Source organism: Primulina tabacum, chromosome 15 (genome assembly GCF_025594145.1).
Source record: "Primulina tabacum isolate GXHZ01 chromosome 15, ASM2559414v2, whole genome shotgun sequence".
In the NCBI taxonomy this organism is placed as follows: Eukaryota; Viridiplantae; Streptophyta; class Magnoliopsida; order Lamiales; family Gesneriaceae; genus Primulina; species Primulina tabacum.
Window position 1 is genome coordinate 8140896 of NC_134564.1, and position 24595 is coordinate 8165490.

The 24595-nt window shown below is 38.1% G+C and overlaps 1 protein-coding gene and 1 non-coding gene across 2 annotated transcripts; both read left to right on the plus strand.

Annotated features, from left to right (window-relative positions):
- The first annotated feature begins 861 nt into the window (after nt 1-861).
- On the plus strand, nt 862-9664 carry LOC142526615 (uncharacterized). Its single transcript, XM_075631115.1, has 7 exons — nt 862-1294; nt 6183-6317; nt 6466-6523; nt 6943-7196; nt 7608-7830; nt 8589-8634; nt 9353-9664. Exons 1-5 carry the CDS (start codon nt 945-947, stop codon nt 7666-7668), a joined length of 858 nt encoding a protein of 285 aa, XP_075487230.1. The 5' UTR covers nt 862-944; the 3' UTR covers nt 7669-7830; nt 8589-8634; nt 9353-9664.
- On the plus strand, nt 8791-8910 carry LOC142528179 (small nucleolar RNA snoR104). The gene has a single exon (XR_012815659.1). It is a non-coding gene; the product is annotated as a small nucleolar RNA snoR104 (small nucleolar RNA).
- Nucleotides 9665-24595: the final 14931 nt, after the last annotated feature.

Sequence of the window (24595 nt, forward strand, 5' to 3'; positions counted from 1 at the left end):
TAACCCTTAAACTGTTTTATGCATTCTAATAGAAAATCATATTTTACTGTAAACATGTCCACAACATTTAATTAATGTAATTAAAATAATTTAATTAGATATTTCCTATTTTTTCCTAGATTTGCATGTAGTTGGATTACATTATCGTATTTTGAACCTTACAATTTTACCATTAATTTTGATTTTAGTGATGCATGTGAAGAAACTTTCGACATATTGCGATGGTGGTCACCTCCCGATAGCGATGAAACAGGGGAAACAAGTGCGAGTCAAATAGCAATGATTCGAAGCAACAAAAGAAATTCTAGATTGTCTCGTTTCAACGGTTTTAGTGGATCAATATTTTAGTATCGGAGGAAATACATTGGATGAGAGACGTTTTAGCTTAAGGTCGTAAAATTTGAAATCACAATGTTTGCTCAATGACTGGTCAAAATCCGCTAGTCGAACACCACATATTAAAAGTGATGAAGATGACCAAAACAAAACTGAGGGAACATCCAGAACAATGATGAGAGAAAATGTGAGTGATTGAGCAACGTCACTTCCTAAATATAAGTATATAAAAGTGAACGAGCTATTTCTATTTTGATTTTTTTACGATAAAAGAGGATACATAGAAAAATTTATATTATATAGCTATAAATTATAGCCATATAAATGCAAGTATTTTTTATTTTATTTTTAAAATTTAAATAATAATTTTTAATAAATAAAAAAAAATTGTTGACGGTAGGATCCGAACGGCTCCTAGATAGTTACGGTCGAGATTTTCGCAACTCGGACCTGTCACGCCCACTCAGACCCCGGAGCAGACCGGCATGTGGCTAGTTCTAATTGAAATTTGACATAAACAAAAAATAAAAAAATCACCAGATGGTCTAAGCCAACTAGATAACGAAGAATGGAAAATCGCCCAAATTTCCATTGAATCTCGGCACACGATGCATCCTCGCAGCAGGAAATCGATTCTGAAGCGAATCGCCGACGCAGTCTTAGGAAAATCCTGTTCGATTTGCCTATGCCAAGTGGAAATTCGATCCGCGGTCGTTCTCCCGTGCATGCATGCCTACTGTATCGGGTGCATCTCTAGATGGAGCGAATTGAAACGCAGCTGCCCTCTCTGCAACGCGCGTTTCAGTTCTTGGTTCTGTAAAATCAACTTTCATAACAACACGTTCGGCGAACAGAGACTATTGCCTTTGGGAAGTGGAGAAGCGGTCCATTCAACCTACCGCGATCGACGGGATGGCTTGTCACGTAGACGGAGATCTGAATTTTTCCAACTGCAAAGGTTCTTTTTTGATTTGTTGATGTGAATCGTCCAAGCTTTGTTAACATTCTTAAAGTACTTTTTTTAGATATTGATGAGAGGGGAAAATTCCAGGGGCTTTAGGAAACCAATTTTATAGAGCTCCATTATTTTAATTTTTGTGCTTGAGGAGTTTTTATCTGGTTGTTTAGCAACTATGAGTATTAGAAATGAAATCAAATGGAACTTGCAAGCAAAACTCCATTGAATGTGTGCAAGGGTTTGCAGAGAAGATGAATTGAGATCTGAAATCTAAATAGTAACTACCACTAGCTATCTATTTATACCAAACAGTAAGGAAGAAGCGTTTCTCCATTCTAACGTCTAATATTCCCCCTAAAGATGGGGAATGCATGTTCTCAATTCCCATCTTGGCCAACAGTGCTTGAAATCTAGCGGGAAGGAGTGCTTTAGTGAACAAATCTCCAAGTTGTAACTGAGAGGCAACATGTAGAACTTTGATGAACGTGACAGTCAATTTCGATATGCTTTGTGCGTTCGTGGAACACAGAGTTGGATGCTATATAAATGGCGGCATGATTGTCGCAAAATAGTGTCACATGTGTGTCAACAATAGTGCACAGGTCTTTGAGCAAGGAAATCATCCATACTGCTTCACAAGTGGCATTTGCCATGGAACTGTACTCGGCTTCAGCGGACGATTTTGATACGGTATGTTGCTTCTTTCATTTCCATGAAACTAACGAGCTGCCAAGCATCACACAAAATCCAGAAACCGATCGACGTGCATCTGGACAAGCAGTCCAATAAGAATCCGAAAACACATGCAATCTAACTTCGGACAGGGACTGTTTTGGACTTGGAGCTGTAAAACAGTCCCTGTCCCGCCGTTCCCTCGACGTATCTCAAAACAGAATATACGGATTGTAAATGAGTAGATCTTGGGGCAGAAACAAACTGGCTTAACGTTTACTGAATAAACCAAATCTGGACGGGTGATGGTGAGATAAAGTAGCTTTCCCACGAGCTTACGATACACGGAGGGATCTGTTAACAGCTCACCATCATCTTGACTAAGTTTTGAATTAGCATCCATGGGAGTAGTTCGTGGTTTACTCCCAATAAGACCGGCTTCAGTGAGCAATTGAAGAGCATAATGGCGTTGACAAATATATATATATATATATACCTCGTGAAGATCTGGCTACGTCAATGCTCAATAAGTACTTCAAGCCACCCAAGTCTTTTAGCTTGAATTGCATGTTCAGGAAGGCTTTCAAACTCTCAGCTTGAGTTGTATCATTTGTTACAATTACAATATCATCCACACAGACTAATAGGGCCAAAAACACGTCACCATGTGTGCGAACAAGCAATGAATTGTCCGCATGGGATTGAACGAAACAAATATTGAGCAGGGTGGAAGAAAACTTAGCAAACCATTGTCGAGAAGTTTGTTGAGTCCGTATAGAGATTTTTGTAGCTTACAAACAGCATCAAAAACCATCCTCGAACAGCGGCAAACGCTAGCAAAGTTCGAACAATGACTAACTTTGCAACCGGTGAAAAAGTTTCAAAATAATCCACACCTTCTTGTTGAGTATACTTTTTTGCTACTAACCGTGCTTTATATCGTTCTAGAGTCCCATCCGCCAAGAACTTGGCTATGTAGACCCAGTTACAACCACTGCTTCCCGGATGTAAAGAAACAATGGACCGAGTATCATTGCTCTCTAAAGCACGCAACTCATCAGTCATGTCGTGGCGCCATTCCGGATGTTGAACAGCTTGAGAAAAGGCGCGATGCTCATGAATGGAGGAAATGTTGTTGACAAAAATTCGATAAGGAGTAGATAGTCTATAGGTGCTAAGGACCGAAGATAGGGGGTGGACAGTAGATGGATTGGTTGATGACGAGGAAGTAGCAAAGCAGTGATAGTCATGTAAGTGGCTAGGCTTGGTGGATACTCTTTTGGAACGAGTTTGGGGAAGTTGGTCGGAAGAAGAACTAATAGACGGCAATGACAGATCAATATGGGTAGGAAGAACATTTTCAGAAAAGAAATGCAAAGAAGAATCAGGAGGAGCATATTGGTTTGCAAAAGGGAAGATTTGTTCATGAAAAACACATCCCGAGATATATAAACTTCATTAGTGTCAATGTTGAGAAGTTTATAAGTCATATAACCTGTAGGATATCCAAAGAATATGGACTTGGTGGCACGAGGAGAAAATTTAGAACGTTGACTCAAAAGAGTGGAACCATAACAAAGGCACCCAAATGATTTAAGGTGGAGAGTTTCTTGAACAATAACTCAAAAGGACTTTTGTTGGAAATACGGGGGGGAAGGGGTCCGGTTGATAAGATACACTGCAGTTAGCACACAATCACTCCAATAGACCAAAGGAACATGTGAATGAAACAATGAAGCTCGGGCTACATTCAAGATCTGTTGATGTTTATGTTCCACGATAGAGTTTTGTACTTTTGTTGTGGTCGTTCAACGCCAGAATGATAGGACACAATCCTCTTGGACTTAAAAAAAGGTGGAAAAATTTAATTGCGGGGCATTGTCGGATCGAATAGATTTGACCTTGGAACCAAATTGAGTCTGCACCAGTTTGCAAAACTCAGGAAAAATTCCTAAAACATCAGACTTTGCTTTCATCAAATAAACCCAAGTGTAACGTGTATGGTTATCAACAATGGTAAGAAAGTACTTGTATCCTTCAACACTTAAAAGGGTGAAAGGGATCCTAAACATCAATGTGAATCAATTCAAAAGAAGTATCACAAGTTAGATGGTTGGAAGTAAATGGCAATCTCTTTTGATTAGCTAAATGACAAATAGAGCAATCAAACATATCATTTTGATTTATTGAATTGCTTTGAAGTAAAGTTCCTAGCACAGATAACCTAGGTAAAGATGGATGCCCCATTCTATAATGTCACAATTTGCTTTGAGGAAGAAAAATATTACAAATCGCTGGGAGTATGCTGGAGTTTTTCAGAACATAAAGGTTACCAACACGACTACCCGTCCCAATCCTCCTTTCCTTGATGATGTCCTGAATGAAACAAGAATCAGAAGAAAAAGACACAGAACAGTTTAGATGCTCGGTAAAAGAGCTGATGGAAATAAGATTGAAATGAAAATGATGAACAAAAGGACATTCTCTAGCGCCAAGTAAGGAGATAGGAAAACGGATCTTATATGTGTTGTTGCCACTGTAGAATTGTTAGGTAGTGTGACAGTGGAATTTGTGGCTTTGTACGATTTGAAATATGCAAGAGAACAAAAAATATGATGTGTCGCCCCTGTGTCTAAAACCCAATGATTATTTAGAATGAATGAATCACTAAGGGATAATGAAGAAATATCACTGAGGCAAGATGCGGATGGTTCAAGCTGTTTGGAATCCATTGTGGTGCCATAGCCAAGCTGTAGTTGAGTACTCAAGAAGGCAAGGAGTTGCTTGCATTGCTCAGGACTTAGTGAATCATGTACATTGCTGATCGAGTCCGATTGTGAATTTGATTGAGTTTCAGCAGCCCTGAGATGATTTGCATGAACCTTGGATGCAGGTGGCTTCTCTTTGTATTTTGGGTGACTAGGTGGATATCCATGCACTTGGTAGCATTTATCAATGGTATGACCCGGATAGTGACATTAAGAACAGGTTATATGATATGATTTTCCACCTTTATCACCTTTACCATATGAAGATCCTTTTACAGCAGCAGTACTCGAATTTGGGGATTGGAGTGAGGTGCGAGCCATTGATGAACAAGAAATGTCAGAGTGTATGGATCGTTGATGTTCCTCTTGAACCACTAATGAAAAAATCTTCGATACGGTACGAATCGGATCCATCATCAAAACTTAAGCAGGGATTTGAGCATACGATTCATTCAACCTCATAAAAAACTGCATAACACAATCTTGATTTTGGTACTTCACCCAATCTTTTATAGAACCACAATTACACACCAATACTGGTTGGAAATCCTTTAATTCATCCCATAAGGTCCTCAAACGAGTGTAGTAAGCACTAACATCCATCGAACCTTGCTATAATCCTGTTAATAGCTTTTTGATTTGAAAAATCCGAGGTGCATTACTTTGATGAAACCTTTCACAGAGATCGATCCAAACTTCGTGTGTGGTGGGAATATACATGAGGCTGTCTGCTATTTCCCGACTAGTAGCATTAAGCAGCCATGAAATCACCATGCTATTACATCTGATCCATGAACCATACAACAAATATTCAAGAGGAGGACGCATAAACGTACCATCGACGAAACCAAGCTTGTTTTTAGCGGTGAGTGTCATAGACATTGCATGACTCCGGGTATTGTAATTGTTTCCTGCTAGTGTGTGAGATACGAGTACGAGACCAGGATGATCGCCATTTTGGAGAAAATATGGGCTGCTCGAATCGTCAAGAACAACTCGCCCACTATGAGAATTCAAAGCTTGGACATGTGATGCATTAGGTTTCACCATGGCGGAATTTTAATTCTCTGATACCATATTAGAAATGAAACCCAATGGAACTTGCAAGCAAAACTCCGTTGAATATGTGTAAGGTTTTACAGAGAAGATGAATTGAGATCTGAAATCTAAATAGTAACTACCACTACCTATCTATTTATACCAAAATGTCGATGTTAAGAGGTAAAAAAAATATTTTTTTCTTAGTTATTGTTGTTTTTTCTCAATTTTCGATAGTTGATATAAATGCGGAAAATGATGTTCGTTATATCTAATCAGCTTTTTTTATATTTTTTTGTTACTCTGATTTTTTACTTTCTTCATTCATTATTCATTTATTCTTCCTTACCTTTTTTTGTTGGCATACTTGTGAATGGTTGATTCAGTTGCTCTACCAAATTGTTGTTCAGGTTAATTAGAAATTCCAGACAACAGTCAAGTAGACTATCACAAAATAAGCAGTTTCCAAATAGAAGATCTTTTGGGCTTGTAAATGATGAAGGGGTTGATGTTATACATGAAAGAATCAAACAATGGCGTGCCAGGTATTGTATTGCCGCTGAAGACCAAACTTTTCACTGCTTCCTTGATTTGGAAGAGATGCCATATTTTAATTATTTTCTTGAAAGTCAATTGCTTGATTATTTACATTAGCTTCAAAATAAAGGTGTGTTCATCTGATTTTTATTTCAGCATCTATGAAAAGCGGTTGTGGGCAGTTCCTTCTCCTACGAAGAGTGGTCTAATGCAGGTTTACTTGCTAATGTACATGTTATTTGTTTGGTATGGACTATTCATTTTGTATGTTGGTTAGTGATTCTGATATGCAAAGAGGGCATTAGTGAAGTTAAAATTTAAGTCTGATGGAGTGAAGCAGAATCATTATTCCTCAATTTTCCTGAAAGTGTAAGTAGCTCGATTGGATGAACACTTTTGTCAGATCCTATTCATTATGGAGAACTAGCATACTAATTGTTAAAAGAACGTCGTATCGGTGACTATACAGTTGCTTAAAATGCTCTTTCAACTTGAGGTACATGGGTATTGTCCCTTCTAGTAGGAGAATATGAACTAATTAAGGAGTCCAAGGAGATAAGGTGTCTCATAGAATTGAGACATATATGTTATGTACCTCGACTTAGGATAATGTTCCTGTTTTCAAATTTGCAGCGAATTCTGGGAAGCACTGAATCAAAAGAAATGATATTAAGGAGGATAGAACCATGGATACACAGGGAACTGCAGGCTATTCTTAAAGATCCTGATCCCACTGTCATCGTACATGTTGCCACCTCGCTTTTCATCTCAAGATACGAGAAGAAAACTGACAACTTTCGAGGGCCAGTAGGTGTTGAATCTGATTCTCTCGCACCCTTGCGACCTTTTCTTCATGAGCATGCTGATTTGTTTTGGCATGAACTTAGGTACACAGACTTGATATTCTTATCCACCTGTTATTGTACTAAATTTTCAGAAGTACACAGACTTGATATTCTTATCTACCTGTTATCGTACTAAATTTTCAGAGTCTACACTCTTGCATGCGTAACCGGAGTTGCGATCTTGTGGGATTCACTTTAGAATTTGATACCCCTGTTAGACCTCAATAATAGACTCTATCCCCAAGTGTATTCACAAGTCTTTCCTGTAAATTTGAAGAGCCAATTCTTCTCGACCATGTAGAACAATGATAACATTCCGTTTTGGCCATCACGTCTTTGATAGGCACAACCTCATGCCTGCAAACATCAATGCACAACTATTTGTGACACACCTAGGTCGGTGATACGGGTGTTTATGACTATGTTCTGATGGAGTAAAGAAAATCTTTGCAGATGCTTTGCAGAAAGCTCGTTTTCCCTGGAAGCATATGATAAGGTGGTAGAGTACAAGTGACTCGACCTAGAGGATGACTTTTATGATCTTAGTGCTGTCTGATGATTGAAGTAAATGATTCTTTCCGTTCCAAGATTCTATACCTGTCTTCAATCTTGGATTGAGATGTGGTAAGTTCAGTTGCAGCCTGCAGGAAGACTAAAGGAAATGGAACTTTAAAGGGTGAGGGCTCCAACTCTTACAATGTGTGTGGATTGATAATGCGAGTTGTTATATAGCTTTTGATTCTATTTGGCAGTCTTCATTCATAAGAATGCATCTTATAGAATTTGATACCAACTTCCTTTGGTGCATCTGATACTCAAATAACCAGAGGAAACTTGGTTCAACTTGAGTATTTTCAATCTATACAATACCAACACTTATGATCCTTGTGCACTGTTAGCTAATACTCTCCTTTAGCATGACTATGTACTCATAAATTTGGATTCTACATGATACATTGTGTAAATTTCTTGGAAGTTTTTGTATGTAGTGGTGTCGTTGTGTTGGGGGTCGCTATATAGTTTGTTTTACGTAAAGCTCTCTATTTTTGTTGATAATTTGTCTAGAAATGCTTTAACTGATGTTTGCCTATATTTTCCTCACTGTTGATAAAGATAAGAACGTACAGCTGAGCAAGCAATTGCTTCCTTAATTCGCAGTTGGTACATTGATAGTCGATAGAGGCATAAACCATCTATAGTTTCCTCTCTCCTATATATATATGCATGGAGATAAATTGACTAATTATTGTTCCCTTTATTTATTAGTTTCTTGGAGGGAAATAAAATTATTTGTACTTCATGCTTCTCGTTACACGCACCTATTTTAGTGACGGTGCTCGAAAGATGCATAATGCAAGTTTTATTGACTTTTTTATGGATCTGGAGAATGAAGACACCCAGAATAATTAATATATTTGTGTCTTATTATCTTAGTGGAAGGAGCTTTCTCATGTCAGCTGATAATTGTGCACTGTTCAGGGTAAGTTATGTTTTTCAATTTTACATTCTCCATATCTATGTTTGTGACCCTTTGATGTACAGTCTTTTCCGGGATCAAAGTCCTCTGCTGGTCAATGTTTATAAAGTGGTGAAAATCTAAGAGGTTTTTTTTTTTTTATTTGGCGGAAGAAAAGAAGGGTAACATCAAGAACACCGAATGTTTCCTGATAGACACTTCCAACAAAAACTTCTGGAATTTCCTACTTGTGGCCCTTGAGAAAAGGCTACAAGTCTCAATTTATTGCCTGATACACAAACCATTTGACTCGAAACTCTCGTTCGTGTTACAATTGGCTCCATAACATAATACCTGCAGCAATTTTTGTTTTCGGTTTTGATTTTGAATTTTCTTGTGGACATTCTATGGTGCATATTGTGCCCTTTTTCTGGCGCCATATCATAGTTGGATTCCTCGTTTGCTAATTTCTTGTGGTATGCCACAATGATCCAGTGGCTGAGAATCCTTTCATATTTTGTTTGATCGTTAGACTTGCATTAGGCCCCATGGCTTATGATATGAACAACTGCATTCAGACGACGAGGTCTAGTCACAAATTGGTCGGCCTAATATATGCATGAATTTTCCTCCAGATATCTATGTTGTTGCATGAGCGATATGGAAGGTGTGGTGCACCACACTTTGGTGCAGTTTCTTGTTAATTTGTACCATATCACCTTCTGTTTCGTGAACGGAACAGGTCGCGAACCAGAAATGGACGAGGGAAGGAACTACGAGATGTGCATCAAGGACGTAAGAGATGGAACATCGGATTTGGTGAAGCTATCTGATTCATGAAAAGTGACACCTGCTAATCTATTGGCTTGCAACAAGGCTGCACCACGATGAGCGTACTCACAATGTGGGACTGAAGGCAAAACATTCTGCAGGAAGGGGAACAAGATGAGTGATTTCTAAGCAACAACTTGTAATATAACTGCTCAAGAAATCGGATGTGAAATTGTTTAAAATGACCATATCTTTTTTGTGAAATTGCCAATTTAAGTATAAATAGTGGGAGCCATTGAACCTCACCTGGATATACGTGGATTCCTCACTTGTTTTGGGTATCCATCCAATAGCTTGTGTAGTTATGTTCAAATGGGTGTCGGAATACTGGTAAAGCCATGTGATTTCTTCTTGCTTCTAGTCCGATCTCATTCATAATTCATAAAAAAGGTCTCATATGGCCAATTTGCTTGATTTTGATTTTAAATCAAGTGATATCTGAATTATATTTTGAATATGTGTATTTGATTCAATATTTCTTAAATTGCATATGTTCTGTTTTAATTTATTTTGTATTTTGATACCAATCGAATAAGAAAATGGGCATTAGTCTCAAAAATTTGTTTGATTATTTCGATGAATTTATGTCAGAAGAAATTTAGATCCTCTGTTAATTTGTGTTCATGGGAAGTAATCATTATTGATTTGAAATAACAAATACCTAAATCAAGTGCAACATGAGAGTCTTTATATAATTCTTGTAGTTGCAAATTAAACTAACTATGTATGTTACATCTCATAAATTTTAAACTATTAGGTTTGCATTTTTTCACTCTTTTAGGAAATTAAATGTTAAATACAAATAAGATCGGTTGTATGTAATGTCAGAAGTTATAATATTTAATTTTTACACACTTGAAAAAGATATCAGGTTTCTGTCAGGAAACCGTGAACTCAAATAAAAACAAAACATTGAATTGTCAAAATCAATCAGTTTTATCAATTTCAGAATACATAATTTCTTTCAATTGGATGAACTATCAAATTCAAAATTCTGTAACGGATGGAAATTGCGTACGTCCATATTCTAACCGACAGAGGCTCCCCGAAAAGTTCAATTTACATGCAACTCAAATTTCAAATTCAAATTTGAATGTTTAAATTATGAGTAAATTGTAGATAAAACTTTGAACCCTAACTCAAATTTGTTCCAACTCCTTCAACCTAAAAACTTTTACCTAAACTCCCTAAAAAGTTAAAAATGACAAACATATCCCTTATAAGTGTAATTTTTAATGATTGATTTTATGAGATCGAAAATGGTATCAGATCCAATGTTTTATTATTTCAAACATACAAATAAATTATTATAAAGTAATTAAATGTTTGAGGTGGAGAATTTTCTCAATTAACATGAATCTGAACTCATGTTCAACATTAACTATTTACAGGATTTATTCCAGAACTCTGGAATATTTGAAACATGAAGATCTAACCAATGTTAGATATCAAGAAGGAACCTATCAGAATTTTAAAGTGAAATTATAATTCAAAATAACAGGTTCTTAGAAATAGTACTGGATTCCTCTAAACTCTCTGGAGATCTTAGAGAAATTCAAAAGACGGTACAAAATTATGGCAATATGCTGTATTATGTACCACAAAATATGGAGAAAATCCTTGAAAACCAGGAAGAAATTCTTGGAATATTAAAGGATATTCGAACAATAATTCAAATTCTAGAACAACAACCAAGTTCTAGTAAGAGAATTTCAGAAGGAAGGTTACCACCATCTTATGGTACTGAACCCTTGTTACATCAAGGGAAGACCAAAGTAGTGTTAAAACATTTGACTGAAGAAGAAAAAATGATAATCTAATTAAATCGGTCTCAGAAAATAAATTAATCTGATGAAAACTTTAGAAAGGATTGCTCTCAAGGATCTACAAGAACTTGCAGAATCATTTGCAAATCTCAAAGTCGTAGATCTAAAGATAAACACAACGGGAAGTGAACCATCTTCTATAACCTGATCATCTTCTCAAGAACCACCAAAGGAAAGTGTGGGATCTCAGAATATAAATATGAGAGAATCTCAACCCGATTTCCATACTGGTGAAGAATCACACCCACCGGGAACAAGGACAAGGAGAAATCAAATTCCCTTGCACCAAACACCCTGTGGGAAAACTGTTTTAGAATCTATACATCCTTATGGGGTTATGCTTATCTTTGATGTACTAGATTTCAAAAACAGAGAAGATCTCATAGATGACTGGACATCTGCTATGAGAATCGCTGCAAGAACACTTGATCTCAACAGAGAATGATTCATTAAACTCCTACAAATGAGTCTTATGTGATCAGTTAAAATTGCTTGGGACATGACTTCATTAGAAATCAAAGAGTCAGTCATAGCTGGAGAATCTCTTAGTGAGATAGCTGGAAAAATGGCTACACTATTTAAAGCACAATTTATAGGGGTAGACAATTTTAACAGTCAAGATACAAAGAAGATGAAGAAATATATTCAAGCTCTGTATATCCTTGAATTACATGACATATGTTTAGTGGATGAATATATTATGTTAACTAAATATATATGGTGTTAGAACTTTTCAAGTTCGCAATCTTGATTTTGATGTTAACAAAACTTGTTATTGTGTTTCTAACATATTTACTCAAGTGTGAAGTTATTAAAACAAGAAGCAAGCCGAAACTGAATTCTGCACAAACTGAATTTCTGGCAATCTTTGGTATTTTGATGATATCTCTCAACTGTATGATCCAAATGACAATCCGCCAACTGGACTAATCAGAAAACTCAATTTGGAACAAATCGTATCTCACATCAGTTTGGCAAAATCGGATGTTATCATGGTCTAACTTATCGCTGAATTACCGAACTGATCACACGAAAAGAGCAATCAGTTGGGTTTGAGCAGTTGCAGTATTTTGGTCATATCTCTCAGCTCAGTTATTGAAATGAAGCGATTCAGTATGCGTTGAAAAGATAAGACGAAGATGTGGGGACCCGAACCTTATTCGTCTTCTTAATCATTTTTGGGAATAATTAAATCAATTAAGATATACAAGGTCTAATTTTTTTTTAAAATACAAGAGTACGCAACATATGAAATAAATCTTATCTTATTTACAAAATCAATATCCAGATCTAAGTACAAGTCCTGTACAAAAGTAAATCATAACAAACTACTGTTCAGTCACTACATGTCAAGTAATGAAACAGATCTACTTCTAAGTCCGGATCTCCACGCTAACTGTCATCTCTCATCTTCTTCTTGACCCTGATCCTGTCCCACCTGTTGTCATGCACACATACAAACAAGACAATAGCCGGATAACTTCGGTGAGAATATAATCCCAGTATAAACAATGTAAACATGCAATCATACAAACATATATAAAAGCATAAAACAGATATCAATAGCATGTATCAAATCAGAAAGACATGTATCGATATAAAACTGTAAATAACTCGTGACTCGTCATCTCAGACTCGACTCATCTCTAATCTAGGGATCCCGGTTCCTGGACATTGTCTCATATATCGAATCTCAGCGATAGGAATAAATCAATTCCTAAGCAAACATCGATATAAACCAAACATCCAGTGTGTTGGCATATCCGCCACAGACTTGGCATATCCTGCCAATGATTTGGGAAACTCAAGTTAAATCAAACTCTAGTTGTGCAATCCCAGATCAACATTGATTTATACCTTTCTTTCGTCGGTTTCTGGTTCTGTCGAAGTCTTGAATTCGAATATATCATTTACTCAATCTGGCAATGACAATATCGAGGGGTATAATATCAATACACAATTCAAATCAATACTGGATATAATCAGAACTAAATCAAATTCTGTTTCAACAGCATAACTGCACAATCTCAATATACTTAGCAATACCAATCAACAGATATCAATTCCCACAACTCATAATCAATAACAATACAAATCTGATATCACATCTCAATCAAATCAACTCTGAAAATCATAACAATTTCATACGGTATCCGTTCTTCAATCCGGTTTCGATTATACGATGTCTAATGTATCAAGAACACCATATATGGATCATATCCGATTCCTTCAATATCATATTTTCAAATCATATCAAAATATAAGAAAACTTACGTCTAGTTGAAGCTCTCGTCGATACAAACACAGTATCGAAGTCGGATTGAAATTCTGACAGGCGGATCTTGCGCAATCACAAATCTAAAATATGAAAAGGCGTAAGGATTTTCACCTATCCTTCGCTGAAGCTTTTCTCGATTCTCTCTCTGAGATTTCAAGGAAATGCTGAAGAATTATATACTCAAGTGCATGGTGAAGAAATGTGGCTCATCCTTTAGGCTGCACGTCTCGCGCATATGCGTGACCTCTTTCGGCGCATATGCGCGAGACACTATGTCTCGGCGCGTAGCATCACGGTAACTCGCGCATATGCGCGCCCTCACTCGGCGCATATGCGTGAGGTTCTTTGCAACTCTCTGCCATCCTCGCGCATATGCGCGAGGTTCTCTACCTACCTCGCGCATATGCATCCTATCCGGTCGCGCATATGCGCGAGGGGTTCAGTCCTCACACATAATTCGTGTCTTCGCTCGTCTTTCCCGGTCTGATCCGTTCTGTCTATAATCACATCAATTTATCAACAAATCATTTCAGATTACAATAATCAAAATCTCGGGCATTACATCAGATCTACAAATCATTTTCAGAAGTCAAAGTCTGAATCGAAGCCTAAGATGATGATAAATGACGATGAAGCTACTGGTTCTGCACAAACTGAAATCTGTTAGGCTGATTTCAGCACACCAGCTGAAACTGAACTGAACCAAACCAGTTGAACTGAACCAGACCAGCTGAAAACCAGTTGAACCAGATCAGTTGAACTGAACTGAACCAGACCAGCTGAAGACCAGTTGAACTAGACCAGCTGAACTGAACCGAACCAGACCAACTGAACCAGCTGAACTGAACTGAACCAGCAGTTGACCAACTGAACTGAACTGAACCAGCTGCTGACCAGTTGAACTGAACGACCAGTTGAGTTGACCAGTCGAGAAAAAGTCCAGCAAGACGAATTTGACCGTTGCAATCTCAGAAACAGTACAGAAACTTTCCAAACGGTCATATTCTTGTGTCTAACGTATATATCATTGTTGGGGCTTATAAATACAACATCTAGAAGATCAAACAAGAGCTTTTGAAGAGGATTCAAAGTATGGACAGTTAGCATGAAGAAATCAACTAGTTGAGAGCACAAGCCCTTGTGTGAGGATACATTTGAGATTTATACTATAAAGGATAAATTTCTCACACACAATCACTCACACATATACAAGAGAGTTGAACTTCAAAATTTAGTTGAGTGAGTCTTCACACAAAGACGTAAAACAATGTGTTTGTAGTCTTTGCATATGAGACATTAAACAATATGCTGATTGTGAGGTGCTGCCTACAATCTTGAGTGCTAGTAGTTCAGTTTAGGCAGTAGGTAAGTCCTAGCTGAGTGGGTTTGTACAAGTGTTTGTATAAATCAAAGTCTTCTAGTGAATCCTTCAAGGAGAAGAAGGGGTGACGTATGAGCATTTGAAGTCTTCGAACATCCATAAACAAATTCGTGTTTATTTGTTTATTGCATTTACTTATCATTTTCATAGTTTTAAAGATGCATTGTTGAAGCATTTTATGTGTTCTTCAAATACCAAAATATGGCATACCAAGTGTTTGATATAATGCTTCAACTAAAATATTTTATTCATTCAACTTGCATATATTTTAAATGCTTTACAAAATATTTAATCGGTTTCTACGAAGGATTATTTCAAGTATTTTCTGTTTGGTTTGAACACCAAACTCGATTTAATTCATCGATGTTCAATATTTCAAGAACCGAGCTATTGTAGCTCAACGATTACCCCCTAATCGATCCTGTCAATTGATATCAGAGCGAGTGTTCTTGAAAAAACATTGAAACTGATTTTGATGTTTAAAATTCTAAAATTTCAGTTTTTTTACACATATATATGCAAAACTGAATTTTCGTGCAGCTTGTAGCGACCATGGGAAAAATGACATATCTCCTTGCTCGAGTGTCCAAATGACAAACCATTTTTTGCGTTGCAAACTAGACTTGTAGAGGATTACAGCGGTATAAAATTTGCACCCTAATTATGCCCGAGAAAATACAGTTTATTTGTTGAAGACAGAGCATATGTGCTGTAGCAGAAAATGAGCCATGGAGAAAATTGGTTAGTTATCCCTCTTCTTTTATAAATTTCAAAATTTCAAAAATATAGGGGAGGAACTCATTAAAATTTTAATGGAGTTATTATTTTTAAATATTGAGGGGGAGAAAATTTTGTTTAAAATGTTTTGAAAATATGACTTTTTGATTCACACAAAAAGGGGGAGAAATATGTTAGTTGAGTTGATTGTTTATCCAAGTTTTGTGATCATCAAAAAGGGGAAGATTGTTGGAACTTTTCAAGTTCGCAATCTTGATTTTGATGTTAACAAAACTTGTTATTGTATTTCTAACATATTTACTCAAGTGTGAAATTATTAAAACAAGAAGCAAGCCGAAACTGAATTCTGCACAAACTGAATTTCTAGCAAGCTTCGGTATTTTAATGATATCTCTCAACTGGATGATCCAAATGACAATATGCTAACTGGACTGATCCGAAAACTCAATTTGTAACAAATTGTACTTCACGTCAGTTTGGCAAAATCGGATGTTATCATGGTCTAACTGATCGCTGAATTACCGAATTGATCACACGAAAACAGCATTCAGTTGGGTTTGAGCAGTTGCAGTATTTTGGTCATATCTCTCAGCTCAGTTATTGAAATGAAGCGATTCAGTATGCGTTGAAAAGATAATACGAAGATCTACAAATCATCTTCAGAATTCAAAGTTTGAATCAAAGCCTAAGATGCTGATAAATGACTATGAAGCTACTGGTTATGCACAAACTGAAATCAGCTAGGTTGATTTCAGCACACCAGCTGAAACTGAACCGAACCGAACCAGTTGAACTGAACCAGACCAGCTGAAGACTAGTTGAACAAGATCAGTTGAACTGAAACAGACAAGCTGAAGACCAGTTGAACCAGACCAGCTGAACTGAACCGAACCAGTTGAACTAAACAAGACCAACTGAACCAGCAGTTGACCAACTGAACTGAATTGAACCAGCTGCTGACCAGTTGAACTGAACGACCAGTTGAGTTGACCAGTCGAGAAAAAGTCCAGCAAGACAAATTTGACCATTGCACTATCAGAAACAGTACAGAAACTTTCCAAACGGTCATATTCTTGTGTCTAACATATATATCATTGTTGGGGCTTATAAATACAACATCTTGAAGATCAAACAAGAGCTTTTGAAGAGGATTCAAAGCATGAGCAGTTAGCATGAAGAAATCAGCTAGCTGAGAGCACAAGCCCTTGTGTGAGGATACATTTGAGATGTACACTGTAAAGGATAAATTTCTCACACACAATCACTCACACATATACAAGAGAGTCACTTCAAAGTTTAGTTGAGCGAGAGTCTTCACACAAAGACGTAAAACAATGTGTTTTTAGTCTTTGCATATGAGACATTAAACAATATGCTGATTGTGAGGTGCTGCCTACAATCTTGAGTGCTAGGAGTTCAGTTTAGGCAGTAAGTAAGTCCTAGCTGAGTGGGTTTGTACAAGTGTTTGTATAAATCAAAGTCTTCTAGTGAATCCTTCCCAAGGGGAAGAAGGGATGACGTAGGAGCATTTGAAGTCTCCGAACATCCATAAACAAATTCGTGTCTATTTGTTTATTGCATTTACTTATCATTTTCATAGTTTTAAAGATGCATTGATGAAGCATTTTATGTGTTCTTCAAATACCAAAATATTGCATACCAAGTGTTTGATAAAATATTTCAACTAAAATATTTTTACTCATTCAACTTGCATATATTTTAAATGCTTTACAAAATATTTAATCGGTTTCTACGAAGGATTATTTCGAGTATTTTCCGCTTGGTTTGAACACCAAAATCAATTTAATTCATCGGTGTTCAATCTTTCAAGAACCGAGCTATTGTTGATCAACGATTACCCCCCTAATCGATCCTGTCAGATGGAATTCAGGAGTCGAAGAGAATATAGCTATGCAGCTTTTCTTCGCCAAAATGCCGAGTCCCTGGATAGAAATGCTTCTAAGAAAATATGTCTCCGGCAATCCAGATACGTTGGTACGAAGAGCTTCTTTTCTCAAAGGAAAATTGGCAGAATGGTGTCATATGACAGCATTACAAAAGAATTACAAACGCTTAAGGGATATCAATAAAAGAACTCCTTTGTGTTGTAAAGAAAATGATCTTCCAACAATTATTGGAAGTAAACCACAGAAGCATAAGAGGAAAAGTTTTAGGACTCATCCTTGTGCTCGAAGTGAAAGAAGTTCTTGGAAATCAAGAACAGTTTGGTCTGGACAAAAAACCAGATATTATAAATCTGGACAAAGAAGTGGACCATCAAGAAGTAGGATATCATCCAAAGCATCGAGTACCTCTCGAAGCACAGAAAGAACACCTACAAAGAAAACTTTTAGAAGAGCTCATACTCGAGCTAATGAAAGTTTTAAAGATTGTAATTGTTAGACATGTGGAGCAAGAGGTCATATCTCAACCAATTGTCCAGAAAATGAAAAAAGAGGTATTAAACGCTTCGATCCAACCCCGGATATTGAAGAAGCATTTTATTACCAAGATCTTATTCAGGTATACCGATTCGAGGATATTGACTCAGATGAAAGTATATATGAAAAAGAAGAAGTCTTGAGTCAGGGAGAATCTGATGTAACTGAATCGGAATCTGACTGAAGATGAGGTGTTTCGACAAGAAACACACGAAGATTTGTCTGGTTTCTTCAGTCAGACAACAATATCTCATAACATGGTTCAAAGAATCATGAGAGAAAATCCTAGTCTACAGATATATCAGGGATTCTCTGCAGGACAGGTAGAAAAGTTCTTAGGAAGTCTTGGCCTAAGAAATAGAAAGCATCATCTAATCTATAAAGTTTCTAGAAGGAAAATGACAATCCCGATGGAACTTACGGGAAATAGAATGAAGATGCAATTATTTCCTTCTGAAGAAATTAAAGAGGAATTAAAAACCTCAAGATAGAAATAGCAAGAACTATGTCCTGGATTCATACCGGAGCAATCCAGATTATGATAAAAGCAACTTTCAAAGAAGGAATAGATTCACCCATTGATATTGCTATATGCGATAAAAGAATTGGGAACCTTCAAGATTCAGTACTGAGAACTATCTCAGGAACTCTCTCCGCAGGAAAGATTGTAGGAGTAATTTATCCGATAATTGCCTACAACTTAGTAGATCGAGATTTTAGTCGAGCCTTGACATTACATCAGAATTTCAAGGAAAAAGACTGATGAAAGAAGGTAATAGACCATATTCTATTACCTATCAAAATTCATGTGCTCTATCTAATACACATAATTCAGAATTGTTTATTAGAAATGAGTTCATTGAAATACCCAAGATATTTGGAAAATTTGTCTAGGCAATTTATCTAGAAAGAGCTGAGTTTCCTTTAATACATGAAACATATATCCAAATACAAGACAAATCGGTTCTACAAAGGAATCAAAGTCTTAGATTGGAATTAAGGAGACTATCTTTTCAGGGAGATATAATTACAAGTTACAGGTGGGGAAAAGCGTCTGTCCCAGAAACTCAATAGGAGCCAAAAAGCTTTTCTACCATAGGCACTTGAACATGACTTTTAAACCACTATTTTATGCTAATGTCTTCTACATTTTTGGGAATTGTTCACACATCATTTTAGGAGTTGTTTCGGGGGTTGATGTCATGGTTTAGCACGACGATTAAACGAGGTCAAGTCCCGAGAGTTTTAGAACGCCTTAAGGAAATTTGTCATTTTTGGGTGAGAGCATGACAGTAAGTCTAAGTTATGCAAGTTAAGTATTCGAACTCATGTTAGTAAGTTGCGGCAGTGGCCCCAAAGCGAGATCCAACGAATCCCTCAACGACAAGTAAGTAAGTGCGACGTGCAAGGAAAATATTTTCATGTTTTTGAGGTATGCTAAATGCCTTGTGACCAAATTATGAATGGGTTTGGAAGTCGGTGAACGTGGCCGAGGACCTCTCCACCCCGTTAAAGCATGAACGGGTTTAGATCAGGATTGGAAATCGTTAAAGCAAGAACGGGGACCAATCCACCCGTTAAAGCATGAACGGAGATCTCATGTATGTGGCAGTGGATTCGTCCCTGTCAGCCCAGTACTGTGGTTTAGTCTGATCAGGCGATTTATGTTATAGGTCACTCGCTTTGAAACACGCCTTTACACAAAAATGATGAAGTTATGTATGTTCAAGTATGTTCAAGTATGCAAGCATGTTTAAGAAAAGTTTTATGACAATGGCACATCTATGTATGTATGTACGTATGTTCAAGCTTTTGATATGCAAGTTTAATTTCAGTATGTACTTCCTATTTTAAAGTTGCTTGTGACTGTATTACGTATTACTTGTTACTTCCAATTTATACGTGTTGAGTCTTTAGACTCACTAGACTTGATCGATGCAGGTGAGGATGATTTCGAGGAGACTAGGGGTGGGGACCAAGGAGCTGGCTTGGACTGAGCAGGAGGCTAGACCCGAGGACCGCCCAAGTTTTTAAGCTTTTATGAAATGTCTAATACTCTGATTTCACGCTACTGGTTATGAGATTTTAAACAAATACTTTTGTTAAACTTTATATTTAGATCTTTTGTTGCAACTACTTTTGGGACGTACGGTTTACGTTATCGAAATTGAAGTTTGATTACTCTTTTAAGAAAATTTTAAATTTTTCCGCAAATTTTAAGTAGTAAAAGTACGGTACGTCACAGTTGGTATCAGAGCGGTGTTCTTGTAAAGGGTTATCCCTACTGCCAGTCGCAAGAAGCTCACGAAGTCACACCTCAAGTCTGTAAGTTGTAAGGTTTTAAATTTATGTTAGGTAGTAAGCATGAAGTTCTGATTTCAGCATGTCCATGTTTTAAATTCAATTTACGTGCATCTTATATTATTGGTATCATGTTCATGCATATGGGGCTTACGTGTTGGGTAAATTCTGGAACAGTATGCCTCCTAGACGTTTGATTAACCGGGAAGCTAGGGAAGAGGACCGAGAGCCTCGAGTTGAGGGGAGGGCCAATCCCCCTCCTCCACCGCCAGATATGCAAGCACAGATGCTTGCAGGTATGACTCAGTTCTTCGCTCAATTTGCGGGGAACCAGGCTGCAGCTGATACGGGGGCTAGGCCCAGACCAGAGGCTGTGTACGAAAGGTTTAGGATGATGGATCCTAAGGAGTTCTCGGGGACTACTGATCCGATGATAGCTGAAGATGGATTAAGTCCATCGATGTGATATTCGAGTTTATGGAGCTGCAAGATGCAGATAGGGTCAGATGTGCCACGTTCCTTCTGACAGGGGACGCCAGACTTTGGTGAGATATTGCGTTGGTGTCAGTAAACTTGCAGACACTGACGTGGAACGGTTTCAAGGAGGTCTTCTACTCCAAGTACTTCACTGAGGAAGTACGATCCAGATTGACAAGGGAGTTTATGACGCTGCGACAGGGAGACAGTAGCGTGGTGGACTTTGTCAGGAAGTTCGAAAGGGGATGTCATTTTGTGTCCCTGATGGCTAATGATACCCAAGGGAAGCTGAGGCATTTTATGGATGGTTTGCGGCCGATCTTGCGCTGTGATGTTCGAGTTGCTGGTCCTACGACTTATGCAATTGCCGTATCTAGAGCTTTGGTGGCAGAGCAGGATCAGATGGATATTGAGGCAGACAGGCAGGGCAAGAGGCCCTATCAGGCTCCACAGCAGCAGCAGCAACAACGACCTCAGTTTAAGAGGCCGTTCCAGGGGCAGCAAGGGAATAAGCAATATCAGGGACCGCCAAAGGGCAAGGGTCCTATTCAATAGCAGAAGGCGCCTCAGAGGCCTGGTAATTTCCCAGTGTGTCCTAAATGCAGCCGCCAGCACCCGGGACAGTGCCTATGGGGATCAGGAAAATGTTTTAAGTGTGGAACCAGCGACCACATGTTAAAGGACTGCCCTCAGTGGACGCAGGTGACACAGGGGAGGGTATTCGCCATGCACGCTCAGGAGGCGAACCTAGACACGACACTGTTGACTGGTAATTTATGTAATTCAGTACAGTATTCAATTTTTGCCTTGCATGTTTGTTCTTGATTTGGGATTATTAGGATGCTAGTTGGCATTTTGGTGTCTTTCATTGCATAAGGTTTATGTTAGAATTTTTGGGATATAAGTTAGTGTGTTGTGCTAACGTCTCTCAGGAAACATTTTCATAAAGAGATTAACCACGAAGGCCCTGATAGATTCAGGAGCCACTCACTCCTTTATCTCGGAGACATTCGCTAATCACTTGGACATCAAGTCCATCGGCCTTGACGTGAACTACTCGATGACAGTCCCATGAGGGGAAGAACTGTTAGCTACCAGCGTGGTCAGAGATATTGATCTAGAACTGTAGAGCCACCCAGTATATGCTGATCTGATAGTGTTTCCAATGCCAGAATTCAATATTATTTTGGGTATGGACTGGCTGACGAAGAACAGAGTTCTGATTGATTTTCAGAAAAGGTCAGTGTTGGTCAGACCGCTGGGCATGGAGCAGTTTCTATTTGAACCAGACAGATGGAGAAGTTTCCCTCGCATGATTTCTTGCATGCAGGCGCGAAGACTCATTTCCAAGGGGTGTCAGGCTTTCTTGGCCAGCATCATTTCAACACATGACGTACCCACTCCATCTATATCTGAGGTACCAGTAGTCAGAGATTTTCCTGATGTATTCCCAGACGATGTGTAACGTACCCTACTTTTACTACTAAAAATTTGCGGAAAAAAATTTAAAATTTTCTTAAACATAAAATACCCTTTCAAATTATTATCAGATACAAAGTTTGCTATAGGAAATACTTGTTCAAAGCATCATGAATCAACTCATAAAATCAGAGTATTTGATCATTTCATAAAAATTTCAAAACGTGGGCGGTCCTCGGGTTTAGCCTCCCGCTCAGTCCAAGCTTGCTCCTTGGTCCCCACCTCCTGTCTCCTCATAAACATCCTCACCTGCATCGATCAACTCTAGTGAGTCTAAAGACTCAACACGTATAAACTGGAAGTAACAAGTACTACATAATAAGATCACATGCAACTTTAAAATAGGGCATACATACTTTAAACTTGAACTTGCAAGATAAAACTTGAATATACGTATATACATGCTTAGACGTGCCATAAACTTTTCTTAAACATGCTTGCATACTTGAACATACTTAAACATACATGGCTTCATCATTTTGCGTAGAGGATGTTTCAAAGCAAGTGACCCATAACATAATTCGCCTGATCAGACTAAACCACAGTACTGGGATGACAGGGGCGAACCCACTGCCACATACATGAGATCCCCGTTCATTCTTTAACGGGTGGATTGGTCCCCGTTCATGCTTTAACGCTTTCCAATCCTGATCTAAACTCGTTCATGCTTTAACGGGGTGGAGAGGTCATCGGCCACGTTCACCGACTTCCAAACCCATTCATAATTTGGTCACAAGACATTTAGCATATCTCAAAAATTTGAAAATAATTTTCTTGCACGTCACATACTTACTTGGCGTTGATGGATTCGTTGGACTTCGATTGGGGCTGTTGCTGCACCTACTAACTTGAATTCAAATGCTTAACTTTCATAATTTAGATGTAAATACCATGTTTACTTCCGGGCTCATCCAATTCCTTAGGGCGTTCTAAAATTCCCATGACTCGGCCTTGTAAATCATTGTACTAAACCATGACATCAGACCTCAAAGCATACTATAAAACTTTTCCAAAAATAACACACACACGGACCCCGTGCCCAGGTCCGGCTCCGGGTCCGTGTCCGTGTGGTGAAATGTGTCGTTAACAAAAGGGGAGACACGGACCCCGTGCTCTGGTCCGTGAGGGGGTCCGTGTGAGTACGCAAACTTGACACCGAGAAGAAAACAAAGGCACGGACCCCGTGCTCTGGTCCGGGTGGGGGTTCGTGTGAGCTCGCAAAAAGGACACTCAAGAAGGAACGAAGACACGGACCCCGTGCCAGGGTCCGTGTTCGGGTCCGTGTACTCTCGGTGGACGCGAATTCACGAAAAATCTGTACACGCCAAACTTATCATCCTAGACTCGATTGTACGGACTATGAACCGACACCCCTAGACCCATCTTAGCATGCCATAACATCGACCCAACTTCGCACAACACCCAAAGCAACGACGTCCACCCTACGACACATACAATTCAAAAACTTGGCAATTGACACCAAATCAATTCCTACGACTTCTAGTGTATTCGATTGCCTATCGACACTAAACGACATATCAAATAACATCTCAACATCATACTACGCATACCTAGACGCAGCAACCATAACCCGTCGATTTCCAACGAAGCCTGCAACAATAAAATCTCAAGAACACATCAATACATAATTTTCTGAAAAACGAAGTTTGAGCAGTCCCACGAAAAACGTTATAACTCACTCAATTTTAATCCAAACAATTCTAATTTACTGTCAAATCGAAGGTATCGAAAAGTTTTACAATTTTTGTGTTGAAAGTTTTCTCAAAAATGCGACCGAAAAATCGCAGCATTTAAAAAACAGCAAAAATCAAAAATTTTAGATCTAAAATGGTTTCAAAAGTGTTCTAAACATAATTGCTCAAACTCCTACGCATCGCACATGTATTTTTACACATAAATAACAACACACGCATAATATGACGAGATCGATGCAGCAATAACAGAATATACGTGTCTTTTGATATTTAAAACTCACAATATGGCGATACCGAAGCGGAGACGGAGCGAGGCTTGATCCGGGACGATGGTGGCTCGATTTTCTTTGAAGAAAACCAACGAAATTTGCTGGAAAATCTAAGGGGGAAGGGTGGCTGCTCTAGGGAATATGGACCCTAGTTTCTCTCCTCTCAAAATAATAAAATTCTGAATTTGAAACGTGTGTGTGTGTTATACGGTTTGTGTGTGTGTGTGTGTTAATTAGGAGAAAATTAGT